This window comes from Rhincodon typus, chromosome 7 (assembly GCF_021869965.1).
Source record: "Rhincodon typus isolate 14 chromosome 7, sRhiTyp1.1, whole genome shotgun sequence".
Classification (NCBI taxonomy): Eukaryota; Metazoa; Chordata; class Chondrichthyes; order Orectolobiformes; family Rhincodontidae; genus Rhincodon; species Rhincodon typus.
Genome location: NC_063338.1, coordinates 98,242,725 through 98,256,218, shown reverse-complemented (window position 1 = coordinate 98,256,218; position 13,494 = coordinate 98,242,725). Strand labels below are relative to the sequence as shown.

Below are 13,494 nucleotides of genomic sequence, written 5' to 3'. Positions count from 1 at the left end.
TTCATTAATAGAGGGATTGAGTTCAAGAGCCGTGAAGTTATGCTCCAGCTATACAAAAGCCTGGTTCGGCCACATCTGGAGTATTGTGTCCAGTTCTGGTTGCCTCATTACAGGAAAGATGTGGAGGCGTTGGAAAAGGTGCAGAGGAGATTTACCAGGATGTTGCCTGGAATGGGGGAAAGGTTGAGAGAGCTAGGGCTTTTCTCTTTAGAACGATGAAGGATGACAGGTGACTTGATAGAGGTGTACAAAATGATCAGAGGTATAGATAGAGTAGACAGCCAGAGACTTTTTCCTAGGGTAGAGGTAGCTATTACGAGGGGGCATAGTTTTGAAGTGAGTGGAGGTAGATATAGGGGAGACGTCAGAGGTAGGTTGTTTACTCAGTGTGGTAGGGGCGTGGAATGCATTGCCAGAGAGGGTAGTGGAGTCGGCCTCATTAGGGGCATTTAAGCAGCTGTTAGATAGGCATATGGATGATAGTATAAGGTAGCGGTGGAGGTTAGATAGACCTTAGGATTAGGGTAAAAATTCAGCACAACATCATGGGCCAAAGGACCTGTACTGTGCTATGTTCTATGACATCCTATCTCTGACAAATGAAGGCAAGCATGCCAAACACCACCTCCACCCTACCTTGATGCCACTTTCAAGGAATTGTGTACTAGTACCCCCAGGTGTCTCTGTTCAATAACACTTCTCAGGGCCCTCCCATTAACTGTGCAACACCAGCTTGTCTTACCAAAATGCAACACACCTTGCATTTATCTCAATTAACCTCCGTCTGCCATTCCTCGGCCCACTGGCCCAGTTGATCAAGGTCCTTAGGTAACCTTCTTCACTCCACTATGCCATCAATTTTGGTGTCATCCACAAACTGACTAACCATAACTCCTACATTCTCATCCAAATCATTCCGAGATCCGGCATGGGAAAGATGGTCAGACGTTGGACACAGAGGGACGGGGACAGATTGGGTATTGCGGTGGGAGGGGTGGGGTGGGAAGGAGAGAAAGATATTATTGCCATAGAGGGCGTGCAGTAAAGATTCACCAGATTTGTTCCCAGGAGGGTGGGACTGTCTTATGAACAGATTATGCAAACTGGTCTGCATTCTCTAGAGTTTCAAAGAATGAGAGGTAATTTCACTGAAATATCTAAACTGCTGAATGGATAGATAGGGGAGAAGCAGGGAAGATGTTTCCCCTGGTTAGAGGTTTCAGAATAGGGCAATATTTGGAAATGAGGAAGATCCCAATTAGATCTGAGATCAGGAGAAATGTTTTTACCCAGATGCTCAATCTTTGAGCGTGTTTACGATAGAAAGTAAACAATTTCTGATGTCCAGTGGGGAACAGGGTGATGGAGGATGAGGTGAGTAAAAAGCATTGAAGTGTCCGATTAGCCATGATTGTAATGAATTGCAGGGCAGTCTCATTGGAATGCATGGCCTTCTCCTGCCCCTATGACCGTGTGAGTGCATGCACTGAGAAGGTTAATGCAGTACATTATACCATGTCTAGACATGCAAAGGGTGTGGGAGAACATTAACCAAAAAGGATATTGCATCAATAGTGTTCTTGTAAACATGGATGTATACTCTTCTGCAATTGATAGATCATGTGAACACTAATCTATTGCATTTTGATGCTGTAAAATACATTAAGGGCTCCCCCTATGCATGACTCAAGCATCTGGAATCTTTTATTCTTCCCACTGAACCATAGCGTCAGTGAGAGTATGGTATCAGCAAAACTTCAATCTGTACGCTGAAGGTGAGGTTTACAGTGTGGCCTCAGGTTTATGCTGCAACAGAGAGTGGACTGATGAGGATCAACCTCCTTCAATACAGGGGGAAAGTAAAACAGCTAATGTAAAACGTTGCGACTAATATTTTATTAACAATGACTTATACATCCGTAAAAAAAGGTGCAATATACAGATTCTATACAAAATCAGTCTGTACACAGATGATTAAACAGTGCAAATAACCTGGACCCAATGAGCTGACTCACTGTTAGCAGAGTGCAGTCTCCAAGCACAGAAACAAAGTTACAATCAGTCAGTATTAAGAATAACAGAGAGAGTGATTTGCATTGGAACATGGTCCTATCATTCTCAACATTAAAGCACTTCACAGACAATAACTTGTTCTAAAATACTCACTCCACTTACATGGCAACATGCAGCAGGTATTACATACAGTAGGATTACACAAACAGCAAGAAGCTGAGCTGCAGCAGTGACAGAGGGGAGAAATACTGGTTGAGGGACACCAGGTAAACTGCTCTGCTGTCCTGACAGAAACCTGGGAGCTTTAACATTCGCTGAGAAAGCTGGGAGCTTGGATATGAGCTGTAATGTCAATAAAACAATGGCCTCACATTTAGAGATTCAAGGAAATGTGGATGGTGCTTGCAGCTACAATTAAGACACAGTGTGGGTGAATAGCTCAGATCAAAGGGTTTGATTGAAATGTAACAATATTGCAGCAGGAGAGATCTCAGGGTGAGCAAGGCAAGAACAGAATAGGTACTGAGCCCTTTGCAGTGTTGGGGAGGAAAATCTGAGCCACACTCAGGGTAGGGCCACCCTGCCTTGAATAAGGGGTGACATAGGATCCTGTCTGAGTGGAGTGAAAGGCAGGGTTGAGGACAAAGTCCCATGCTTGTGGGTATAGGGGAGGAGAGGGAGTCGTGCTAGGAGTGATCAAGCTGTGCTGTACAAGGTGGGAGAGAGGTTCAAAGGAGTGGAGGGACACACCAAGTCTATCAGCACAGTTCAAGGAAGGCATGAGACCAGTAGACCACAAGATGTAGAAGCAGTAGGCCATTCAGCCCATCAAATCTGCTTCACCATTCAATGAGATCATGGCTGATCTGATAATCTTCAACTTCGCTTTCCTGCCTTTCCCCCATAACCCTCCATTCCATTACTGATTAAAAATCTGTCTCAGCCTTGAATATACTTAACAACCCAACCTTGACAGCCCTCAGTGGTAAAGGGCTCCACTGATTCACTCCCCTCAGAGAAGAAATTCTTCATCTGTCTTAAAATGGGGCATTATCTTATTCTGAGATGATGCCCTCTGATCCTACGCTCTCCCACAAGGATACAACCCTTCGCTATCTCCCCTGACAAGTTCCACTGGAATCTGATATTTTTCAACAAGGTCACTTCTCTTTCTTCTAAACTCCTGAGCACAGGCCCAACATACTCAACCTCTCCTTCATTAGAAAGTCCCACCATACCCAGGATCAGCTGAATGAACCTTCTCTAGACTAATGTTGGAGGCAGTCCATCTTTCCTCAGATAAAGGGCCCAAAACTGTTCACAGTATTCCAGCTGTGGTCTGACTAGTGCCTTGTACAGTTTTTTTCAAAACCTCCCTACTTTTAGGATACACAATATTCAGCTTCTCTATTCTTCCTGCCAAAGTGCGTAACCTCACATTTTTCCACATTATAATCCACCCACCAAGTCTTTGTCCACTGACTTGACCCGTCTATATCCCTCACAGACTCGGTCATTCTCACCACTTGCCTTACCACCTATTTCTATGTCATCCACAACTTCGTGACAGTACATTCATTTCCCTCCTCCAAGTCATTAATATAGATTGTAAGTAATTGTGGCTCCATCACCGACCACTAATTAGTTTGCCATCCTGAAAATGTCTTCCTTATCCAATTCTGTTTTCTATGAGTTAGTCAATCCTCTTATCCATGCTAAAGTACTACCCCCATCACCACGGGCTCTTACTAATTAGTTTCACATGTAATACCTGATCAAAGACTTTCTAAAAATCCAAATATATTACCATCCACTGCATCTTTTATCTACGCTGTTATGAACATATTAAGATACAAAGAACACGACTGGCTGCTCAATCCCTTGAGCCTACTCTGCCATTCAATAAGATATGGCTGATCAACATGTTCGACCTAGTACCATGAGACTTCATGGGCTCCAGTGTAAATGTAGATGACTCCAGGGCAACTCCCTCCTGACTCTATGCTCTTGGCTGAATCTGTCCAGGGAAGGTGGTGGTGGTGGTGTCTGGGACAGTGTCTGTAAGGTTTGATTCTGTGAGTATGACTGTGTCAGGCTGTTGTTTGACTAATCTGTGAGACAGCTCTCCCAATGTTGGCACTAACCCCCAGATGTTAGTGAGGAGGAGTCTGAAGGGTCGATAGGATTGTCTCTGCTGTTATTGTTTCCGTTGCCGAGGTCAATGCCAGGTGATCATTCCAGTTACATTATTTTTTTCCTTATAATGACTGATACAACTAAGTGGCTTGTTAGGGCTGTTTCTGAGGGCAGGTAGGTGTTACCCACATTGCTGTGGGTCTGGAGTTAAATGTAAGCCAGGTAAGGATGACCTTCAAAAGGTGAAGTCACATGGTATCAGGGGTGAGCTGGCAAGATGGATACAGAACTGGCTTAGTGATAGGAAACAGAGGGTAGCAGTGGAAGGATGCAGTTCAGAATAGAGGGCTGTGACTAGCGGTGTTCCACAGGGATCAGTGCTGGGACCTCTGCTGTTCGGTATCTACATCAATCATTTGGAGGAAAACATGGCTGCTCTAATTAGTAAGTTTGCAGACAAGACAATGATTGGTGGAGTTGCAGATGTGAGGAGGATTGTCAGAGGATACAGGAGGATGTAGATCAGTTGGAGGCATGGACAGAAAAAAATGGCAGACAAATATGAGGTGATGCATTTTGGAAGGTCAAGTACAGGTGGAAATTATACAGTGAATGGCAGAACCCTTAGGATTATTGATACGCAGAGGGATCTGGGTGTGCAGATCCACAGATCACTGAAGATGGCAGCGCAGGTTGATAAGGTAGTAAAAAAGGCCTATAGCAGGCTTGCCTTCATCGGAAGGGGCATTGAGTATAAGGATAGGCAAGTTATGCTGCAGCTTTATAGAACTTTAGTTAGACCACACTTGGAATATTGAGTACAGTTCTGGTCACCACACTACCAGAAGGATGTGCATGCTTTGGAGAGATTACAGGAAGGGTTTACCAGGAAGTTGACTGGTCTAGGGGATGTTAGCTATGAAGAAAGGTTGGATAGACTGAGTTTGTTTTCATTGGAACACAGGAGGTTGAGGGGTGACCTCATAAATGTTTAATAGATTGTAAATGGCATGGATAAAGTGGAAAGTATGAGGCTTTTTCCCAGGGTGGAGGGTCAATTACTAGGGGACCCAGGTTCAAGGTGCTGGGGAGAGGGTGTGGAGTTTAAAAGAAATGTGCGAGGCAGGTTTTTCCACACAAAGGGTTGTGAACGCGCTGCCAGAGGTGGTGGTGGAAGCAGACACAATAGGAGCATTCAAGAAGCACCTGGACGAATACATGAATAGGAAAGGAATAGAGGGATATGGATCCTGTAAACGAAAGCAGTTTTAATTTGGAAGGGCAGAATGCATTGGTGCAGGTTTGGAGGGCCGAAGGGCCTGTTCCTGTGCTGTACTGTTCTTTGTTCTAGGATAGATTTTCTTCCCTGAAGGACATTAGTGAACCAGATGGGTTTTTTTTAACAGCAATCAACAATGGTTTTCAAGGTCATCATTAGACCTTAAACGACAGATTTTCATTGAATTTTACCATCTGCTGTGGTGGGATTCAAAACCAGGTTCTCAGAAATTTACCTGGGTCTCTGGACTATTAGTCTAGTGGCAATACAACTAGGCTGATCTCACCAAGAAGATTAAGGGAGAGTTTACAGAACAGATCAGTGGAAACTATTGCCTTAGGGTCAACTGGGGTATGGGGTTATAGAGAGAGGGAGTCCACAACAAGGGGCTGAACTTTAAAATCAGAGCCAGGTCATTCGGGAGTGAAGTCAGGAACCAGGTCCTCACTGACAGGGAGTGGAGATCTGGAGTACACTGACTTGAAAAAGCTGTGGATTCTGGGGGTCAACAGAAATAACAAAGCAGAGTTTGATGGATATTTGTTCCGTGAAGGAGTATCAGCTATTCACTGCTGAAATAAAAAAAGAATGCTGGAGAAACTCAGCAGCTTTTGTAGTGTCTGTGCAGAGAGAAATGGTGAATGTTTCGAGTCCAATATAACTCTTCCTCAGAAAAAGAATAGAGCGCCAGGCCTGCACCTTTGTAAAGTTTTGTTGAAGTTCACTGGACATCCCAAATCCTTCACAGATAAAAGATGGTTTTGACAGCAAACAGTCATCGTTATAATGTAAACAATGCAGCAGCCAATGAACATACTGCAAACTGCCACCCCAATGGCAATGGGATAATTATCTGATCATCAGTTTTATCAGATATTGATTGAGAGATAAACATTGGCCTGGATATCGGGGAAAAATTCTAAAACTAGTCTGTGAGATAATGCCATTACAACCACTTGAGCACACAGGAATACTGTCAGCTGATTGCCTCAGGCAGGCCTTATGGTTCAGAGACAGGAATGTGACCAACTGAATTATCCCCTTGGAGGGACATGGAAACTGATCAATCAGAACAGAATTAATGGCAGAACAGACTCAAGGGGCTGAATGGACATCTGTCCTTATGTTCCTATAACAATGAGCTTCCCTGCTAATGAAATGCTGCCCCATACTGGAATAAACAGATTCGTCACTCTGCTTGCTCAGACTTCTAAAATCTAACAAACAAAAAGTCCCTTTAACAGAACAGCATTGAAAATAAGAGTCAAGCAACAACTAAGAGAAGATCAAATAATGACCAATCCAAAAATGCATCTCTGCCCAGAGACAGAGAGAGAGAGAGAGAGAGAGAGACAGACAGAGAGCGAGCGAGGAGACAGAGAGAGAGAGAGACAGACAGAGAGCGAGCAAGGAGACAGAGAGAGAGAGCGAGCAAGGAGACAGAGAGAGAGAGACAGAGAGCGAGCGAGGAGACAGAGAGAGAGCGAGCGAGACAGACAGAGAGAGAGAGAGAGAGACAGACAGAGAGCGAGCGAGAGAGACAGACAGAGAGCGAGCGAGAGAGACAGAGAGAGAGCGGAGACGGGGGGGTGGAGACAGAGAGAGAGAGAAGACAGAGAGAAGAGAGAAGACAGAGAGAGAGAGAGAGAGAGAGAGAAGACAGAGAGAGAGACAGAGAGAGAGAGAGAGAGAGAAGACAGAGAGAGAGTGTGAGAGAGAGACAAGAGAGACCAACTCTGTCACTGACCCAGCCCTGTCATGGGAGCAGCAGACTTTGGGTTATTTAAAACTGTATTCAAAATTCTGATGGTTAGGAAACCAGAGGGATATTTTAAAAATAAATATTCAAACACTTTCACAATGATTTATTAAAAATGGCGAAATTCATCAGAACATTTTGGGGCACACTTTGACATACCTGATCACCCAATCACACAAATACCAATTTGATTGCAACAAATTAAATCAAACACACACCAGGGGGCCATGCATTGGATAATCCAGCAGCAGCAAGCACCTGTAAGCCCCAAACTCTCGGATCATCTTCATTGCCTCTGTTAGATACTCCAGATCAACTACACCTTTAAAACAAAACAATCAGTCAACAAACTGGTTCTGATCCTCAGATCCTCCCCCACAACAGCCCAATCCCATCCCTTTCCTGAGAATGCAGGCCTCAATTGCCCAGCCCCCACCCTTCACGTTCTGTGGGCCTCAGTATCAAACACCTCCGCACAGTCTGGGCCTGTCCTGCTCTGGTTACCAGGATGGAAAGCTGTTTACCTGGTGCATTTGTGGGGGCAGTTCATCCTCCAATCCCTCCTCTGGTACAGGCTCAGGATGTTGAGGGGGTGAGCTTTCTGTCCAGCCCCCCATGGGCTGTTGAGAGAATGGCCTTTGGGGCTCAGTAGAACCTAGAGGTCAGAGGGGAAGAAAAGACAAGAAGACTGTGATATGATGGAATAGATGGTGAACTGAGATAAGGTGGTTCACTGTTAGGAAGCTGAGGGCTTGGACTAGGAGCCCCAGAGAATGTGACAAAAGCAAAGTACTGCAGATACTGGAAATCTAATTTATGAACAAGAGTCAGACCAGACTCCAAACAAATTCTGTTTCTCTCTTCACAGACACTGGCAGACCTGTTGAGTTTCTCCAGCATTCTCCATTTGTCCCAGAGAATGGTGATGTGGTGGAACTGTTACTAGTTAATCCAGAGGCTGGCAGTCTGGAAACATGGGCTCAAACCCCACCACAGCAGCTGTCAACTCAGAACTGGAATTAAAAATGTCGATCTCTGTAATAGTGACTGTGATAATATCATTGATTGTTGTTAACAAAAGAAAGAGTCCATCTGGTTCACTAATGTCCTTTAGGGAAGGAAATCTGCCATCCTTACCTGGTCTGGCCTACATGTGACTCCAGACCTACAGCAATGTGATCTTAATGTTCCCTGAAATGGTCCAGCAAACCCCTCCGATGTAGAAACTGCTACAAAAAATGGAATCAAACCATCAGATCTGGCACCAGAAAAGACAATGGGAACGCCAGCCCTGCTGAACTCCCTCCCTAAGGGACATTGTGGGTAAACCCACAGCACATGGACTGCAGCGTTTCAAGAAGGCAGCTCACCCCCACCTTCTCAAGGGGCAACTAGGGACGGGCAAGAAACATTGGCCCAGTCAACAATTTCCATATCCCATCCACGCACACTATGATATGTATGTCCTTGTTCGTTATGATCTGCCTGTATTGCTTGCAAAACAAAGCTTTTCACTGTACTCCGGTACATGTGACTACAATAAATCAAATCAAAGGAATGAATTAAAAAATGAGATGCTACTGAAGCCTGCGGATGATTACTTACTAGACCCATGGGATGGATTTAGTTCCACACCTGCTGTGCAGCTTGTTATCAAGTCAGGAATCAAACAACCACTGACACTCCCCATGAATGGTTATAGCACAAAAACAGAGTGTAGCTAGTAACCCCTAGAGCCAGGAAATGTAGAAGTAAGGTCTATCCCTCTCAGAGCTGGGAGTCAAACATTTATAGGGGCACAGGCAGGTGTAACACTTGGAGATTGCACTGAGCACAAGATGTGAACATTGGTTTCTGGTTACTGGTTATGTTATTAACCCCTTCATGCCCTCCCCCGAAGTCCCAGTCTTACTGCTGATTCCTCCATATCTCCTGTGGACAGTGTGTAGGAGACCAGTTGGTTCCTCACGGAGATCCGATGTTCTGCTGGCAGCGACAGGGTAGGTAGAGGATCGTGGAATGGTCATTGGTGATGGTCTCCTCAGCTCAGCCTCCTCCACACCGCTCTCACCGCTGTCATCACTGTCTTGTCGGTGCCATACGTGACGTGATGGTTCTCCCTGCATTTGCTGCTTGTGAAGCTGGAGGCAGACAGAGAGCTGGGTGAGGTGCATTGGCAGTTTAACTGCACATTCGCATCAGCTGTGGGTCCCACACCTCAGGCAGGAGATATAGGCCTTGAAGGGAGAAACAGGGCAGACTCCCCAGAATGATTCTGGGGTGAGACAGATTAAATTATGAGAACAGGATGTGTTTGCTTCCTTTGAGTGTAGAAGATTAACAGGTGATCTAACTGACATGTTTTAAATGGTTAAGTGTTTGTTAGGATTAACAGAAAGAAACTCTGGTTTGGGGGAGCACAGACAGTGAGCATCATTTAGGGTTGATGTCAGAAAATATTGCCTCCTATGACAAAGAGTCATGATTTGGTGCTCTCACTCTCCATGCAGCCACTGGTGCTCAGCACCCATTTAAAATGTCACAACGGAGATGGAGCGATTTATTTGGACGTGTTTTGAGGTATATGGAAACAAGGCAGAGCAATGGGGTTACAATACAAACATGCCCCAATTCTCCAAATCGTACAAGATGGTGAACAGCTGCTTTCTGCTGCTGCAAAAACTGATGTGTGTTGTTGCTGAGGGGCGGAATGTGGATAAACAGGAGGGGCCAGGAATCGCCCAGGGACACAGCCAGAACACGGCAGGAGCAGGAAGGGAATTTCTGGATATTCTTGGGCTATGAGGAGACTGGGACCAGGAGAGAGCAGTCACAGCAGCTGAGCGATGGTGGAGAGGTGTTGGAGGGGTCACCGAGTTAAAGGCTGCAGCGGTGGGGGGAGAATAATGAGGGGGGAGTGTTTACCCTGGACACAGGGACAGGGACAGGCACAGATGGTGAGATTGGTAACTTAGAGATTGACAGGGTAGATAGCTGGTTGAAGAGATTCTGACATGCAGTCCTGGGGAAGACGGAAAAGGGTGTGGGAGGCTGGTAATGGGATGGCAGTTTGCCAGGACAGAAAGCTCAAGGGCTGTTATTTTTTTGAAAGGAGTGGTTGTGACACCAGATTGAAAGGGAAGGGCCAACCCCTGAAGACAGAGAGCATAAGATATCAAAGAATAATTAGGCCATTTGGTCCATCGAGTCTACTCCACCATTTAACCAAGGCTGAATGTTTCTCTGTCCCAGTCTCCTGCCTGCTCTCTGTAATCCTTGATCCCCTTACTAATCAAGAACCTGTTTTAAATACAGTGACTTGGGGTCCACAGCTTTCTGCAGCAATGAGCTCCAGAGTCACCACCCTCTGGCTGAAGAAATTCCTCTTCATCTCAATTTTAAAAGTTTGTTCTTTCAGTCTGACGCTGTGCCCTTGATCCTGCCCTAGCCTGTCCACATTGTTCTGCAGCGTCCCTGCTTAGTCAACACTACCTGTCCCTCCACCTAGCTTTGTGTCATCTGCAGTAACAATGGCCTCAGTTCCTTTGTCCTGATCGTTAATGTATAACATGAAAAGTTGTGGTCCCAACTCTGACCCCTGCGGAACTCCACTAGTCACCGGCTGCCATCCTGAAAAAGATCCCTTTATCCCCACTCTCTGCCTTTTGCCAGTCAGCCAATCCTCTATCTATGCCAGTACCTTGCCCCTAACACCATGGGCTCTGATCTTATTTAGCAGCCTCCTGTGTGGCACCTTGTCAAAGACCTTCGGGAAATTTAAATAGATCATGTCCACTGGCTCTCCTTTGTCTAACTTGCTCATTACCTCCTCAAAAAATTCCAACAGAATTGACAGACATGACTTCCCCTTGATGAAGCTGTGCTAACTCAGCCCTATTTTACCATGCACTTCTAAGTACTCCGCAATCTCATCCTTAATAATGGACTCTAAAATCTTAGCAACGACCGAGGTCAGGCTAATCAGCCTATAGTTTCCTGTCTAATGCCTCCCTCCCTTCCTAAACAGGGGTGTTACATTAGCCATTTTCCAGTTCTCCGGGACTATCCCTGACTCTAGTAACTCCTGAAAGATCACTACCAATGTCTCTACAGTCTCCTCAACTAGCCCCTTCAGAACTCCATCTGGTCCAGGTGATTTATTCACCTTCAGACCTTTCAGCTTCCCAGCATCTTATCCATTGTTATGGCCACTACACTCACCTCTGACCCCTGACTGGTTTGCTGCCATTGCCTTCCCTGTGAAAACTGATGCCAAGCACCTATTCAGTTACTCTGCCATTAGTATTTCTTCAGCCTCATTTTCCGGCAGTCCAGCATCTACTCCTGCCTCTCTCTTACCTTTTAAATATCTAAAAATAGTCTTGCAATCTTCTTTGATATTACTTGTTAGCTTACCCTCATAATTCATCTTCTCCCCCCTTATCAATATTTAAAGGATAACTTAAAAAGTAAGACTGTTGGCTAACAGTGGCTCAGCAGGGAGGCTGAGTGGTCAGCAGTTTAACAGGAATATGGCCGGCAGGGAATGACAGGCCAAAGGGCCTCTAGCTGTGTGCCATATTGATGCTACAACAATAGGGGGTGGGTCCCCCTGGACAAAATGAGCTTGGAGAGGACATGAACAAAGTTAATAAAGAAACGATCAGGGCTCAGGGAGCACGGGGAGAGTCCGGGGGTGGGGGGTCTTGGTGGAGACAAGTGAAGCCATGATACAACTTCGTGAATGATCTCTGACCTAGTGGGGGCCGGATGGCGAGAACAGGATGGGTCTGTGAGCTGACATTGCTCAGGAGTGAGTAGAAACCCATGTTTGGAGGTACTGCTGGTCAGGTGCACACAGCTGAGAAACCTGAGGGTGGCACTGAAAGGAGCAGGGTGTGGTGGTGCTGAGGAGTCTTGCTTACCTCATGCATGTAGAGTGCATGCAAACTCATCTCAGTCGAAGCATACTCGGAGAGAACCATACTCTGGAGTTGTCCCTCCCAGGCACTGCTCCCAGAACTCATCATTTTCATATCAGGACTGCCAGCAACAGAGAAATGGAGAGAGGAGTCAGAGAGAAGCTGGGAAGCCCAATACCAAAGTCCAAGCTAGTTACTGTAGCAGAGCCAAGCGGAATGGAGATTGCACCAAGTGACCATCGACACATTCGGCTGGGTGGAGGAGCTTGGGGTGTGGTAGGAAAAGACCCAGTTCTTTTCACCCTCTCACCCACAAACTTCCAGATACCAATTACAGTGTGCACACAGCCCACTGCCTTCACCTCTCTCAAAAACCAAGGCAACCCTCAACAGAAATCTTTTGTCTGTTTTGACAGTGGAAGATGATAATTTCTTCCCAAAAACTGCAGTAACTACACAGGAACTTGGTGAAATCACTATAGCTAGGGAGAAGATATTAAGTAAACTGACGTGTGATTAAAGGCAGGTAAGTCCCTGGGCCTAAGGTATTAAAGAAAGTCGCAGCAGAACTAGTGGCTGTATTCGTATGATATTCCAAAATTCCCTGGATTCTGGAAAGGTACCGATGGTTTGGAAACATGCTAATGTGACACTCTTATACAAAAAGGACATAGACAATAGAGCAGTTAGTTTGTTAGTGAGAAAGTTGCTGGAGTCAATCATAAAGGAGGAAATAACTGAACACTGGGAAAACAAAGCTGAACTCACCAGTGCCAGCATATATTCATGACAGACAAGTTGTGCTTGACAAACTTGCTAGAGTTCTTTGAGGATGTAACCAGCAAAGTGGGTAATGAGCATCCAGTGGATACGGCTGTTTATTGAGAGAGGGGAGTGTGCAGTGGGACCTGGGTGTCCTTGTGCACCTGTCACTGAAGGGAAGCATGTAGGTGCAGCAAGTGGTAAAGAAGGTAAGTGGTATGTTGACCTTCATTGCGAGAGGTTGAGTACAGGAGCAGGGATGTGTTTTTGCAGTTTTACAGGGCCTTGGTGAGGCCACACCTGGAATATTGTGTGCAATTTTGGTCTTTTCTGAGGAAGGATGCTTTTGCTCTCGAGGGAATGCAGCGAAGGTTTACCAGGCTGATTCCAGGGATGGTGGGTCTGACGTACGAGGAGAGATTGACTAGGTTAAGATTGAGTTCAGACGATTTAGGGGGAATCTCAGAGACTAAAAAAATTCTAACACGCCTGGACAGGGTAGATGCAGGGAGGATGTTCCTGATGGTGAGTGTGTCCAGAACCAGGGGTCACAGTATGAAGATTCGGGGTAGACCATTTAGGACGGAGATGAGGAGACATTTCTTCACCCAAAGAGTGGTGAC

At 45.7% G+C, this 13,494-nt stretch overlaps 1 protein-coding gene across 1 annotated transcript in view; it reads right to left on the bottom strand.

Moving 5' to 3' along the window:
• Window positions 1–7,278: 7,278 nt before the first annotated feature.
• Window positions 7,279–13,494, bottom strand: part of LOC109925638 (autophagy-related protein 9A-like) — a 25,898-nt gene continuing 19,682 nt past the window's right edge. Inside the window, exons 9-12 of the mRNA XM_048599293.1 lie at window positions 12,113–12,298; window positions 9,100–9,328; window positions 7,712–7,842; window positions 7,279–7,509 (exon numbers count right to left, since the gene is read on the bottom strand). Coding sequence (XP_048455250.1) covers window positions 7,504–7,509; window positions 7,712–7,842; window positions 9,100–9,328; window positions 12,113–12,298 — 552 coding nt within the window. The 3' untranslated portion in view covers window positions 7,279–7,503. The remainder of the gene's footprint in view (window positions 7,510–7,711; window positions 7,843–9,099; window positions 9,329–12,112; window positions 12,299–13,494) is intronic.